The sequence below is a fragment of the Convolutriloba macropyga genome, chromosome 3 (assembly GCF_964194025.1).
Source record: "Convolutriloba macropyga chromosome 3, txConMacr16.3, whole genome shotgun sequence".
Taxonomy (NCBI): Eukaryota; Metazoa; Xenacoelomorpha; order Acoela; family Convolutidae; genus Convolutriloba; species Convolutriloba macropyga.
The window spans coordinates 68,434,223-68,448,866 of NC_134470.1; the positions used below are offsets into that span (position 1 = coordinate 68,434,223).

Here is a 14,644-nt window from a genome sequence, read left to right on the forward strand (position 1 = left end):
TCAAGAAGGGACCCAAGAAAGGAAACTGCTTTGTGTGTGGGATCCCTTGACACTTTGCCAAGGACTGCAGGAGGAAGGAGACAGCACAATGCAGCAAGTGTGGTGAGAAGGGTCACCTAGACAGGGCATGAAAGAGACAAAGAGATGGAGGCAAACATGAGTCAGTGGCAATGGGTCCAACATTGGCTACACCAGACAAGGAATGCTGGGCAGCTCTTACCCAGTGGAAGACAGCAGGCATGCTAGTGGACAGTGGTTGTACAGATCACATAGTGGCGAACATCGATGCGTTCCTGGACTTTGTGCCCATTCAATCAGTGTTCAGAAATCCCAACGGAGAGTCTTCCAGAGTGGTGGGCGAACTCAAAAATGTTCTGTGTGTGCCGGACTATTCTTCAAACCTCCTATCAGTCTCAAGATGCACGGAGTGGGGACATAGCTTCCCTTTCGAGAGAGGAAATAGCTGCATGGAACTCCAGAAGGGAACTCGGGTAAAACTAACACAAGAAAATAAATTGTTTTACTTACCCTGCAGCGTTCTAGAATTCAAGATGAGTTCCAACAGCGTGAAATGTGACAGTGCAAGGAAGTGGCACAGACGATTGGGTTATTTGAATCAAGAGGATGTGGTCAGGAATGCACCAGAGACAGTGGGGGAACTCGATGATGTATGCAATGTGTGTGAATTGGCCAAGATCACAAAGACTCCAGTACCAAGAGTGGCAGAGACCCAAGCAGAAGAGAAGCTGGAGAGGGTGTTCACAGACGTGATGTGACCTTTCAGAGTACAGTCACTGTCAGGGTTCCGGTTCTGCATAGTGTTTGCAGACCAGTACACGAAGTTTGTGTTTGTGGACTTGCTTAAGGCAAAGAGTGAAGCACTGGCCAGCCTGAAGAAATTTGTTCTCAGTGTGGGGACGCCCAAGAAGCTGAGGCAAGACAATGCGAAGGAGTTTTTCTCAGAGCAGTTGAAGACATACTGCTTAGATGCAGGCATTCTACAGGAAAAGACCATACCAGAGACGCCACAACTGAATGGGTTAGCTGAGAGGTGCAACAGGACACTGCTGGAGATGGCAAGATGTTTGCTCATTGACTCAGGACTTCCCAAGATGATGTGGGGAGCAGCAATTCTTCACGCAGCAAGGATCGGAAACTTGGTTGTGAGACGAGGAGAAGAAAAATGCCCAGCAGAGCTGATGAGAGGTATAAAACCTAAGCTTTCAATTAGTAAATTATCTATTTTTGGTTGCACAGTCTTCATGAGGAAGAGGGACAGAGAAGTCAGCAAACTTGAACCCAAGGCACTGGAAGGAAAGTTTGTGGGTTACACTGAAGGAGAAAACGGATACCTGGTGTACATACCCAACACACGCAAGGTGATGGCAGTTCGAGATGTGATCATCAAGGAGTCTGAAGCGGGCTCAATCCCTGACAACAAAGAAACGGCTGACCTACTAGATGATGGGTCGGAACTGGGAATCTGGCACCCAGATGATGGTCATCAAGATGATGACAACAGAGAACGACAGGACACATCTACTGCAATAAAGGAGGAGTGGCATGACGCAGGGAGCGTGAATACTCAAGAAACAACACTGAGACCAGAGGCCTCAGATGTTGGAGAAACAGCACTAGATGAATGATCTACTGCAACAAGAGGGAGTTACAGAGACTCAGAGTCACTGGAAGACAGTGACACAGAAGACTTCTCACAGTTAGAGACAGTTGGCTTCAATGAAAATGCACTGGAACACGCGGACAGAGCAGAGCCCAGACAAGGGACACGAGCAAGGAATGTTCCGCAATTTTTTGGAGAAGTCAGGACCCATCTTGCTGTGACTGAGGGCGACTATGTGGAACCCAAAACAGTCTACGAAGCCAAGCAAGGTGACGATTGGGACCAGTGGCACCGGGCAATGAAGGACGAGGTCAAGCCACTCCAAGACAACGAGACTTGGAACCTAGTGAGACCACCCACAGACAGGGACGTCATACCGGGCAAATGGGTCTACAAAGTGAAATTGGGACCCAGTGGTCAAGTGGACAAATACAAAGCGCGCTATGTGGCGAAAGGCTTCAAACAAGTGGAAGGACTGGACTACTTTGAGACTTTTGCGCCTACCTGTAAGCCAGAGACATTCAGGTTTCTACTTCAGCTATCAGCGAAGCAGGGCCATGTGATGCACCAATTTGATGTCAAGACTGCTTTCCTGCACTCACCAATCGAGGAAGAAGTGTATCTGGAACAGCCACAGGAGTTTGTAAAACGCGGATCAGATGGGGAGAAGTTAGTATGTCGACTAAATAAATCAATTTATGGTTTGAAACAGGCTGCTAACAACTGGTACAAAGAGCTGGCAAACTTCCTACTGAGACAGGGTTCACCAGAAGCAGGAACGATCACTGCTTGTTCGCATGATCAGAGGCAGAGGATCACACCTTCATCTTGGTCTGGGTTGACGACATCATAGTAGCATCAAGAAGTATGACAGTGGTCTCTGATGTCAAGAAGGCACTAGAAGCAACCTTTCACATGGAAGACAGAGGGAGACTACACTGGCTTCTGGGTCTATGAATCAGACGAGAAGAGGGCAAAGTCACATTCGACCAAGAACGCTACATAGAAACAATGATTTAGCGGTTTCAAATGGATCAATGCAAACCCTCAAGAACTCCAGCTGATCTGAATTTGAAACTTCAGACAGCACAGAACGGAGACGAAGAAGTGGACCAGAGGATCTACAGAAGCTTGTTTGGATCACTTCTGTATCTGGCCAAACAGACAAGGCCAGACATCATGTTCACAGTCAACATTCTGTCCAGACACATGAATGCACCTACAAATCAACACTGGATGTGGGGAAAACGACTTCTGCGATATCTTCAAGGTTCAAAAGGTTTAAAACTTACTTACACAAAAGAGGCTAGTTATGATTTAGTGGGGGGAAAGTGATGCAGACTGGTCTGGAGACGTGAACGACAGAAAATCAACAACGGGCTATTACTTCAAGCTCAACGGACGTGGCGCAGCACTCAGCTGGGGTGTCAAGAAGCAGGCCACAGTTGCTCTTGCTTCATCAGAAGCAGAATATCAGGGCATGGCAGCAGCAGTTCAGGGAGCACTCTACCTGAAACAACTTCTAGAGGGTTTTGGCATCCAACAGAAACGTCCAATAGCAATTGGAGAAGACAACCAAAGTTCTATCAGACTTTGCCAAAACCCAGTCATGCACAAAAGGAGCAAGCACATCGAAACAAAGTTTCACTTCATTCGTGACAAGACGGAGGATGGGACTATTTCAATTCATTACGTCCCTACAGACAATATGGCAGCGGACATCTTCACAAAGTCCTTACCCGTTTCGAAAGTGGAAACATTCAGAGCAGTTTTGATGGGAGCAGACTCTACGCAATCAGCTCAAGTCTGAGTGGGGGTGTTAGAATATCGATCAAACAATAGTCTTAAACTTAGTGAGAATTAGAAAGAAAGTTTGACTTACCAGATTAGAAAGACAAGCAATATGACTTTGATCAAAGAAATTATATAAATGAATCGTTAAGAAATGGTGCTGAGAATCAATATTCGGTTCAAATTGGTGAATCTAGATAACTATTATTGGAGTTAGATTAATTGATGTAAAATCTTCCCAGCATGTATTAAATGATGATGATATCTCCGGAAGTGTGAATGAATTCTTAGAAAAGTGCAAATGCATTCCTTTTATGGTTCCCCTTGCGACTGATTTGCAGAAGCAAACCATATTGGGTAACCTTTTCGACCCCCACTATAAATCACGGTGCTAAGATTAGTTTTGTATCTTGACTTTTTCACACTGATAATGGGTATATATACAGCTGATTTTTGAGTCTTTTTTCATCCCCAAATTCAAATCACCATCTTGATCTAATAATCAGATCTCTCCTGTAAATCTCTAAATTCTTCTGTAAAATATCATTTTGTTATTCTCTCATTTTTTGAGAAATTAATTCTTTTACTTAGTTAAAAACGCCTTTTATTCCGCTTGCGAAAGTCCATAACCCAACACACATCAGTTCCTAAATTTTATCTCTAGTATGAAGAAAGGGTTTAAGATTTCGACAAATAGGCAAACTTGCTGGATATGAATGGGAACTCTTGCAGCTCTGAAGGTGAAATATATAGTAACAAATTCAAAATTCAATTCTGAAGCACATAATTTAATGAATTTATTTTACGTTCGTTATATTTTTAAGGCCTAGTGTTTATGCCTTGAAGTACGGTGATGGATATAACGGTTCAATTAGTTTAATTATTAAATTACTCAAAATTACTGCGTTACTCACGGCTATATTTTAAGACCAAAAATGTAAGAGTGTTTTGAAAAAAAGGGGAGACAGTTAGCAAAACTACCTCACATCTGCTTCAAATTGACCTCAATTCCGACATATTTGTCCACAATACCACGAAGAGCAAACATGGGTAATAGGAGACAACCAGCTGCTTTTCAACTACTCAAATCAAGGCTTACAATAACAATTAAGTTACTGAATTTTGTCGCAAATAAAAACTAAATAAGTTACAGCACTAAATTTTTAGGCTAATTAAATAGAGTTGTGTGAAGAAATCCTCAATACTTTGGAAAATTGCCACGCAATCTGTGAGCACGGGTGGCAAATTCCGTGTTTTCGTCACTGTTTCCCACAGTTAAGGTAGCCTTTTTCACCGTAGAGAATGCTGACCTAAAGTGAAAAAAGGGGACAAGATGTCTGGACTTTTTGAACTGGAAGGGAATTTTATTTTATAAACACGGAAGGTGGGAGATTCAAAAAAGTGTACTTTATAAGTCGTGGATAAACTCGCCATTTTGTTTTCTCTCCAAAAAGCTTGTTAGACTATAAGAGTAACAAGTGCAATTATGGACAGGAACCAGCGAGGCTATCTCTAAATTGGATTCTTTTGCTTAACGAATCCTCATTCAGTTTTTCTGCCATAATTAAAACTCAATTTGTAAGTACACGTACATCTTTTATTTTAAAAATATGACAAAAATGTGACCTCATAGGCTATGAATTGTGAAACCTTGGTGGTTTGCTGAACTACAGGAAAAAGGCAAAAGCTGATTATACAATGGAGGTTTGCTTTGTATAACATACCATAAATAATTAAAACAAACTGTTAAAAACTATATTTAACCAATTATATCACATATTCACTGTCGGGAAAACACCTCACTTGGTCAAAAATCAAATTATCCAAAAAAATAAACTCCTGTGAGCATAAAGATAAAATGCATCACACTGTTTTTAAGGCGCCCAATAGTGAACCGCGAAATATTTTATGAACCCAAATGAAAATGACTTGGGTGCTAATCGCGAGAAGTCTTATTTTTTCTACCTTTTGAAAAGGTTTTTCAATCTAGTACAGGATCCTTATAAAATTCAGTTTTTTTTTTTTCAAATTAGACTCTTTACGACGAATGCTTTCAAAGTAATTGACTAGCGAAAGACAGACGTTTTGGCCGTTCAAGCAAATTGACTACGTCATCGTTTCCTAATCAAACATGAAATGAACAATTTTTAGCAATATATATGACAGAAAATGTCCTGTTGTTACTTTTGCTGTAAAAATAGATAGCTAAGAACGTATAAAGGAAAATCTAAATTCTAATGAATATGAAATTGTCCTGTGATGCATAAGATATCCACATCCGGTTTCAGGGCGCAAATATTCCATACTTTATTGTGAATCGTTTTGACAGAGCACCTTTGTTCACACGTAATGCATAAAAGCGAGACACTCGAGAAAAATTTTTAAAAGTGTTCCCAAAATGTGAATAACTAGCAATTGCACTTTCGCGTACCCATTTTGAAACGCTGTTTTTCCTTATTTTCCTATGGCAACTAAAATTTCCGTGGTGCACGCTAAGTTTTATGGTCATCAAACCGCTCTATGCCTCAACAGGAAATAGCCTTTATTATCACCACTGGGAAGTATTTACATATACAAATATACGATTCAAGGCTTCTCAAACGTACTTTTTAGCAGAATTTTTCATAACCTAATGGGTGCATATGAATGTCGAGCAACTCGGTGTGATCACCGGCTTTTGAGTTCATGTGAAAAAAATTCATTTTTTAATTATAAGAAAATTTTTCCGTGGCTTCGAAAATTTGAAAAACTTCGAATCCGCTGTGATCAATATGGAATTTAATTTTTGTAAAAAAAGTATAATTGATGTTACTTGTACGATTTCTTCAAAATTTCCATTTTTTCCTGCCATTATATATTTTCATATTTTTGAATTTTAATTGTGTTGGTTAGAATAATATTTCATACGATATCACAATTAGCCAACTCAAAATCGGCTGAAGCGACGTTAGGTTGAGTGACACAGTTTCATTGAAATATTGCTGTGTAATCATTTCAGGCCTGTTTATTGGTTACCGTTTTTTCTTGACATCGTCCGCTAGAACACCAAAATAGTAGTCATTTGGGAATGAAAATGCAACAGAGAACAACAATTTCTCCATGAAACGAAGGGATTACAAAAGTATTGAAAGCAAAGACCATACCTTTGCAATCAGCGAAAATTACTATTCCCTTTTTGTTTTTCCTCACTTTTTTCACCCGCTGACGAAAAATTCCATCCGCTTTTATTCTCAAAAATTACAGGTCTCAAATTTTGTTCTCAAATTACGACGAATTTGGTCACAAATGTCTGCATTGCTTATTTCTCGACTATATTTCCTTTTAATACGAAGAGTACTTCAATAATTTTAAACAAAATATTAATAAATTTGCAAACATTTTGACACGTAAATGACAGAGAAAGCTGAATTGCTTTTAAAGGAGCAGCAATATTTGATTAAATTTCTGTCAAATTTTGATGAGCCGTTATTGTATTTTTTCAACATAATAAAGTTAATTGCGTTTCCTTACTCGTGATAATTGCTAGAAAAATTCAATCCCAACTATTAATTTTCAGCAAAACTAAAACAATTAATTTTTTTTTATCCTTGACTTTTGTATATGCAGTTCTTGAAAAGAATTCTTCTCGTCGTGTTTTTCATAGAAAGCTGAAAAGTTCCCTAAAAAACCTGAAATTTTTTAAGTTATTTACAGTCCATTTATCAAACATTTCTTCGACATTCATAAATTGAGAAAAAAATCGCATTGAATGAAATCAGTTTACAAAGCAAAAAATTGTTCACCTTATCTGTTTTTAGCGAGTAAATGGTTTATTGTGACGAGAAATATTTATCAGAAAAGAGTTCGTCGAATTATTTGACCAGCATCGATTATTTCATACCTTTCACGACTGCCGTCTATCATATTAGATATTTATAACTCAAATTTTCATTTCAAATGCTTTGATTATTATTCTTTATTTCTTACTTTTGGTAATCATTAATTTTATTCATAAACATTTTCACGCATGTATCAATTCTCAAAAACTATCCCTAGCAAAAAACTCCTACACAGCCACAGATTTCGAAAATTGATTGCTTAATTCGTACAAATAACACTATTTTTTAAAATAAATTTCAGTTCGGCATCGAACTAAAAACTTAGGCGTGAAATCCATTACTTTAAATACGATTGTTCAACTTACAATATTGTACTTACTAGTACTGAAAACAAAAAAATTCGAGTCAAAATGGGAGTGATAGACATTTTCAACAACGATTCCGAATGTCTTGCCTATCATGTGCACGAGTACAAATTGGGCTACGTGGTCGAGTGTGAATTGGATGGGGAACCCTATTGTGGCGATTCGTGGATTCTTCTCCCGGCTGAGAACCTGTGGAATAGATGGGTTCGAGGGTCCCTGTATGTCTTTGCACTCGCTTTCCTCTTCGTAGGTAAGGGAGACGCATTCCCCATGCTTAGGTCCCAGACCGAAATACAGCAGACAAACACTCGGGGGGGGGGGGAGGCGGGTTGTCTTGGCAACCATATTCGGGTCTTTCCTATTATAGCCACCCATTATGGTATAATTAACATGATGGGAGCTATAGGTTATCTGACCACTAAGCTGGGGAGGGGGACGCTATAATGGGAAAGACCCCCTTAGTCATGGATCATATAACATAGATAAGGCTATGAAAAAAAACTTGCATTTTTAACACGGCCAGTTCTGATCAGTCCGAAAGGAAATACGTTGCCCCATTTATTTACCCAATTGTTAATTCAAACTGGGACAGAAAAGTAAATGTTCAGTTACACAAAAAACCGCAATTCAGAATGAAAGATCATCAAAGATTCAAGAGTTTGCACGATAACCCTACAAATGTAGGTTTAAAACTTTACCCAAACGGCAATTAGAAGCATCAAGTTGATGTCGAACTCTTCCAGAATTATGAAATTCAGTTTGACTAGTAAGGAAATTTTTATGTGTTCCAATTCACACATTTTTTGTTCTTGCCTGATTCATTCAATGCAATGCCGCGCTGAATAAACATCAAAAGCGTACAGAAACATCTACGTGTGATTTCTAGAAATATATTTTTCTTTTGTTTGAGAACAGTGACTTAAATTGTTTTGACAATTGACAAATTGGCTTGCATGACGAAGATCGCTGATAGTCGAAAATTGTTTACCACAATTTACAATTAAGCTGAGATTAATAGCAATTTTTTGGGGGGGGGGGGAATTGAAAATATTAATTTAAGGTATGCTTGGTTGGGAAAATTATGGTTGAAATCATTTCTAAACATTTTAATGAATTTTCAGCTATGCTTATTTTTAAAGTAGCCAGATGAAAAGAATGAACTAATTGTTCAAATTATTCTATTTGTCCCACATTTTCAGAATTTTGTTCGTCCGTATTTTTAGATTTTCCTCACTTTACATTGCATGCACAATTTTTGTAGCATTTTAGAGAAAAAAATAAAGTTCTAATCGATAATACGTTGAAAAAAGTTTAGAGTTTGAAAGAAACAAATGGTTTGATGTTGCGTTGACACCAGCAACTTCAAGTGTAATGAGCATTTTTTAAGGAACATTTCCTCAGTTTCTTTGAAAAATGTCCTCTTTTTTCATATTGCAAGATATTTTTTTGCTGTGAGATTTATCAGTATGCAGTATGAAAACTTGGCGAAGAATTTCATTCCTAAAATAACTTTTTATTGAGTGGAATAATTCGCCCGAATACGTGACCATTTAACTGCTTATAATTCTCACAGATTTTCCTCAACTGAAAACGTGACAAATGCAAAGTGAGTTGCTTCACTAGAGTTTTGAGTACAAAACAAATAAATACGCTTTTAGGGCGAAAATTATTCTAAACGGTGTTCATCTGAAAGTTCCCAAAGTATCCTAAAAAAAGAAGACCGAAAAACAATTGCTTTAGTTTTAATCGGATCTCATTACTTATGATTTTTCAACTTTCAGAGTTTGTATGTGTGCTATGATATATATCCTGAATATAAGATCCTGTATAGCATGTACGTGCCCAATTCATAGGAACCATAGTGAAATGTAAACCTTTTGTGCAACAATTATTACTTCATTTTCCTAACAATTTTGATAGATACACATTCAGTAAGAGCAACACTTCAATTTGACACCTGTGTTCAGCACCAAAAAAAGCAAAAACTAGAAAAACCGATAGAGGCAAAATATAAATATATATACATAAATATATCAAAAGAAATTGGTAATAAAAATAATATTAATAAAACTAAAAAGAATAAAAAAGAAAAAATCAAATTGAACTTTTCAGCGCCAAAAATGAAAAAAATTAGTTTTTGCAAGTTTTGATGCGATAAGTGATATCTGGTACCCTATAATCTCATATTGTCAAAAAAAGTTTTTCTCCCTTTTCTATTTGAGTACAATTTGCCATGATTCATCGGGTACCATGAAAATAAAATCTTTCATTTATGTATTTCAAAATTTTCGATACACGGTTTTTTGATCGACAGTTTTTTTGATCGAAATATTTAATATGTTGCTTAAAAGAATATCCTGAATTGTTTCTTTCAAAAGTTTATTAATTGCACCGCATGCACTTTTTCTTCAGGTAATGTTGTTACAACTCATTTTTAACAGCAGAGCTGTATGCTTGTGTGGACAACAGTAGCACCCAGATTGAGGTTCCAGATCTCGACCGAATCAAACTCTAATCAGACATAGTCGAGCGCACGCCTGTTTACTGCGCTCGAAATTAAAGTTTAGTTACCTCATTAAATTAATGGCGACCTCATGAACTCATGATAATCTGTTCAGACGCGGATTCAGGCGCACGTGAGTGTTTAGAGACAAATATCGAGCGCAATTTGTCTGGTACCAATTTTGATCTGGGACCTCAGCCGCCTGCACAGTGAGCTTATAATAAAGTGAATAATCCTCAAGAATCTATATGTTTTTTTGTGCGCTGTGTTGTGTAGGTATATCGATTGTGAGTGATATCTTCATGCAGAGCATAGAGATGATAACAAGTAAGAAGAGAGTGGTGAAGTACTATGACCCTGAGGCACAAGTCATGGAGAAGAAAGAAGTCCTTATTTGGAATGAAACTGTAGCCAATCTCACCCTCATGGCTCTCGGTTAGATACTTCATACATTTTACTTTAAGAAATTTAAAAACGTTTTGCAAGCTTTCTCATTCTTAATTTTTTAAGGGTTCTCGCAAAATGTTTTTTGTGCAAAATCATCCCCTGACATCAAATGATTTTCAAAGTTATCAGGCGCAGTATTTTACAGACTGTTTTAGGTCATCTGTGATAATGTAGACTCCATTTTGCTAAATCAAGAAAAACAATACAATTGAAAAATACAAACATAACATTGTAGAGTAATCTTATCTTGTATAAATCTTATTGCAAATAAGGCTGAGGTTACAGGCCCAAGAGAGCACTGTTCATATCATTTTGTAAATGATGACATTTATCGACTAGAGCATCGAACATGATGTGCTCTCTTTATGTCTTCTTTCAGCCCCCCCCCCCCACACCCCCACCCCACCACATCCCTCCAGCTAAGCGTTATGGGTGCGTATTATTTGGACCCCAGTACAGGTGCTATAATGACACGTTATGCATTTTTCTGTAAATATGCATGTTTTGAACTCTCAACCTATAGGGAGCAGTGCACCTGAAATCATGCTATCAACAGTAGAGACCTGTATGAACTTGGGCAAAGAGCAGAAAGAGGACGGGCTCGGGGTTTTCACCATCATAGGAAGTGCGGCCTTTAACCTCCTCATCATCATATCAGTCTGCATTTCTGCCGTGGGCGACGAACCCAAGCAAATTAGACAATTTGGGGTGTTCTTGCTGACCTCATTCTGGTCAATGTTCGCATACATATGGCTGCTTATAGTCCTCGATTACATAACGCCCGGAGAGGTTAGTCCAGTTTTTATTTTAATTAAATTTTATCAGAAAAACGCTCTTTTTAAGGTAAAGAACGGCTTTTCTTCTTCATAATTTGCAACGACTCGTTGTCAAATCATTGCTAGATAATTATTTCCGAATTGGGGTTAGATTTCTTTTTCATCATCCTGTCGATTCCTTTTGCATGTTAGGGTTGGCTAATTTGAAAAACAACATGATCTGGAAAATGAAGAAGCTGAAATAACGTGAATTTGCATTGAAGCTAAACTGAATTTTAGATTTTTGCGAATTGTTCAATTAGTTGGAATATGAATATAGTTCTATTTATAAGGTATAAAAAGCACTACTAATGTAAAAAAGCAACCTATTTAAAAAAGCAGGTTTTTTGACCTATAAAGCAGGTTTCCCTGAAGCTGTTGAAAGTGGGATAATAAATTTGTAAGAAGCCTAGCCCCCAAATATTTACATTCTATCGTTCGCATAGAATAATATACCCAGTTCATTGGAAGAAAAATGTCCTAAAAAATCCTTTTTATTATTCGATGCTTTAATTTGTACAGTTTGATTACAAAGGATTAGAAACAGATATGTTTGGGGTTAAAATATTTCCAGTTTAATTGCAAAAAAATCTGCAAGTTAAATTCCTTTCTTTCGGCATCAAAAATATTGCCTATAATTCTAATTGACCCTGTAATACCGACCTACTCGAAGTCACTGGTTTAGATGCAACAAATTTGTTTCCAACCGTTTAAAACAAGAACTTATTTCTCGCTCAACTTTACTATCGAATAAATTTAATAATTTACTTCGTTCATCGCAATGAAAATGTTAACAATGTAGGGAACACCAAATAAAACAATTAATTCAAAAGTTGGAATCATAGAATAACTCTGATCATGAGAAAAAATTATTATTTTTAAAAGTACAATTTTTTCTTCAAATTCCAATAATTTTTAAGTAACTGATTAACTTTAATATATATTAATATAACATATATGCTTTCAATATAACTAATGTGGAAGTGACGTTTTACAAAGCAAATCTATGATGTAAGGTGGAACGTTGCTCAAAGATATTTTTTTGGTGAACTATGTTTGTGAGAAATGTACACCAGATAGAACTGTTTTTTTTTTTGCAAAATCTGAAAAACATGATGTAAGAACTCAAAAGATTTTAATTCATTTGAAAAATCGAAAAAATCGGAACGTAAAAACGTACATCTTATTCATTCAATAAAATGACACAAAAATCGATGCGAAAATTTTACATATCATTGAGTTTTAAAAAACAGAAATTTGAGTTTTCCTTGAATTTTAAAAACAGACAATTCAATTGAAAATTTTGTCCAGAAACATTTTTCCTATCTTTTTTTCATGTTCTATTTTTTTAAATATTTTGAAATCAGCACGTTAATAATAAACCATTTTCAGATACACCTAATGGTGTCATTTTACAGGAAGTTTTTATTCACAGTTTAACTCGTTCTTGTGATATGTGCGATTTCACCGCTACAACTGACATGCTAATGTATACGAGGAGAGGAAAATTTTAAACGCCAGCAGTTTGAAAAGTCTTGTTTGTTGCGAGAAGTAGTGCTGATTTCAAAATTGAGTCATCAACAAGGCCAGGAACAGTAAATCAGTACTGGGCAATTGTGAATGAAAGTCTCCCATGTAATGATCTTTGCTCGCTTTCACGCTTGAAGATTCCTTCTTTCAGGCGTATATTAACGACAAGTTTTTAACCGTATTGGTGGCGCAGAAAAAAGAAGAAAGGTGTAGGGAGAGAAGAGCATGTGTTATTTTTTGTAGGGTTATTTTTGCACTTTGCTCAAGTCTGACAATTGTAAAATCAGTCTGAGCGCATGTCGTCTGACAAGTCAAGCAAGTGAAATGAATCAGTCTATGATTCAGTAATGATGAGGACTTGTTTTTTACTGGCCCCAGTACTGAAACCTACTTGGAGTTGGTTACGTTATATATCAATTTGTTTTTCATTATATGTCATAAATTTGGGAGACGAAAGAAAATTTTACGACCAACATTTTGACAGTCTATAAATCAATTTTGTCATATTAATATCATAATTTTTTGCTCGGAGATAACGGATACAAATAATTTTTCATCGTATTTTTTGGTAAAAATTTAAAAAACAAATAAGAAAATAAATCATATTTTGCATAAATAAATAACTCAAATTATGACAACAAGGTTCTCAATGAGATCAAAATCTTTCGATTATAACAAGTTCAATTTAAGGAATATGCTTTTCAAACATAGAACAAGCCAACATGCAACCTGTGATACTTTGCACAATGAACCCGTTAAGGGTTTGTTCATCCGTTAAGGTAAAGGTCAAAATTATTTAAACGTGGAGTATCAAAAGCGGATTAAAAAAATTGAGTAAAAATTTTTTTGCATTACATGTTTATGCTGAACGATTTGTTTTGTCTATTTTTCTCGATCTGCTGCAAAATAAGCGCATTGTCCAAAATGAGAGATGAGTTTGATTGAGTCTATACCTGCTTCCACTAAAATGGAGGTTGGAAAAAGTCGTCTTCGACCACACGAACCAAGAACAGTACAAAGCGCGCTTTTGTTTGTTCACGTTTGTTTCACGTTTGTCACGTTTGTTCACGTTTGTCATTTTGGAGGGGGGAGGGGGGGGGGGGTTACAAGCAATACCTTCAACTGTTTAAAAAACTTTGATTCCAAAACAATATTGCTTTTTCCAAAAAGATTGGCCCAAAACAAATTATTTTCCAAGTTTGATAACCTTACTTGCGTGTCTTTGATTAGACACTTAAAAATTTTGCAGCGTGATTTGCGTAAAATTTTCAACAAATGAGTCGCGTATTATTTTTGAACTTCGATTGCATCAGAATTAGAAATCGAGCTAGTATCTGAAAATTTAGTGCTTTTGAGATGTTTAACATGTCTTTCAGAAATTATCTGGACCTGTGATGTTTATCTATATTTGTTGGCAAAGAGTAAATTTTACTTCTAGGTAGACTGGTGGGAAGCCCTTCTGACGTTGATCTTTTTCCCTCTGCTGGTGTTGTCTGCATACTACACTGACCTCCTAACTGCCAGGAAACTCAAGCGGAAGAAGAGCGCATTCGTCGAACGGGTTGGAACCACATCGAATTCTACATTTTCATGGCATCTGCACATTTTCACATTTTCTACTCGAGAACTCATTGAAGCTCGCGTGTAATTTTAATAACACTCCAAAAACATTAGATTTGGTTTCGGGAGCATAAATTTAGAAACAGATGCTCATAGCGATATTTTCCAAGGAAAGAAAGACAGCAGGCCTGGTT

The 14,644-nt window shown here is 36.9% G+C and overlaps 1 protein-coding gene across 2 annotated transcripts in view; it reads left to right on the forward strand.

Moving 5' to 3' along the window:
- Positions 1–6,497: 6,497 nt before the first annotated feature.
- The window catches only part of LOC142336398 (sodium/calcium exchanger Calx-like), a 91,877-nt gene continuing 83,730 nt past the window's right edge, over positions 6,498–14,644 (forward strand). For both annotated transcript variants that reach the window (XM_075385199.1, XM_075385200.1), the window contains exons 1-4: positions 6,498–7,845; positions 10,375–10,533; positions 11,069–11,334; positions 14,329–14,451. In XM_075385199.1, coding sequence (XP_075241314.1) covers positions 7,641–7,845; positions 10,375–10,533; positions 11,069–11,334; positions 14,329–14,451 — 753 coding nt within the window. In that variant the 5' untranslated portion in view covers positions 6,498–7,640. The remainder of the gene's footprint in view (positions 7,846–10,374; positions 10,534–11,068; positions 11,335–14,328; positions 14,452–14,644) is intronic.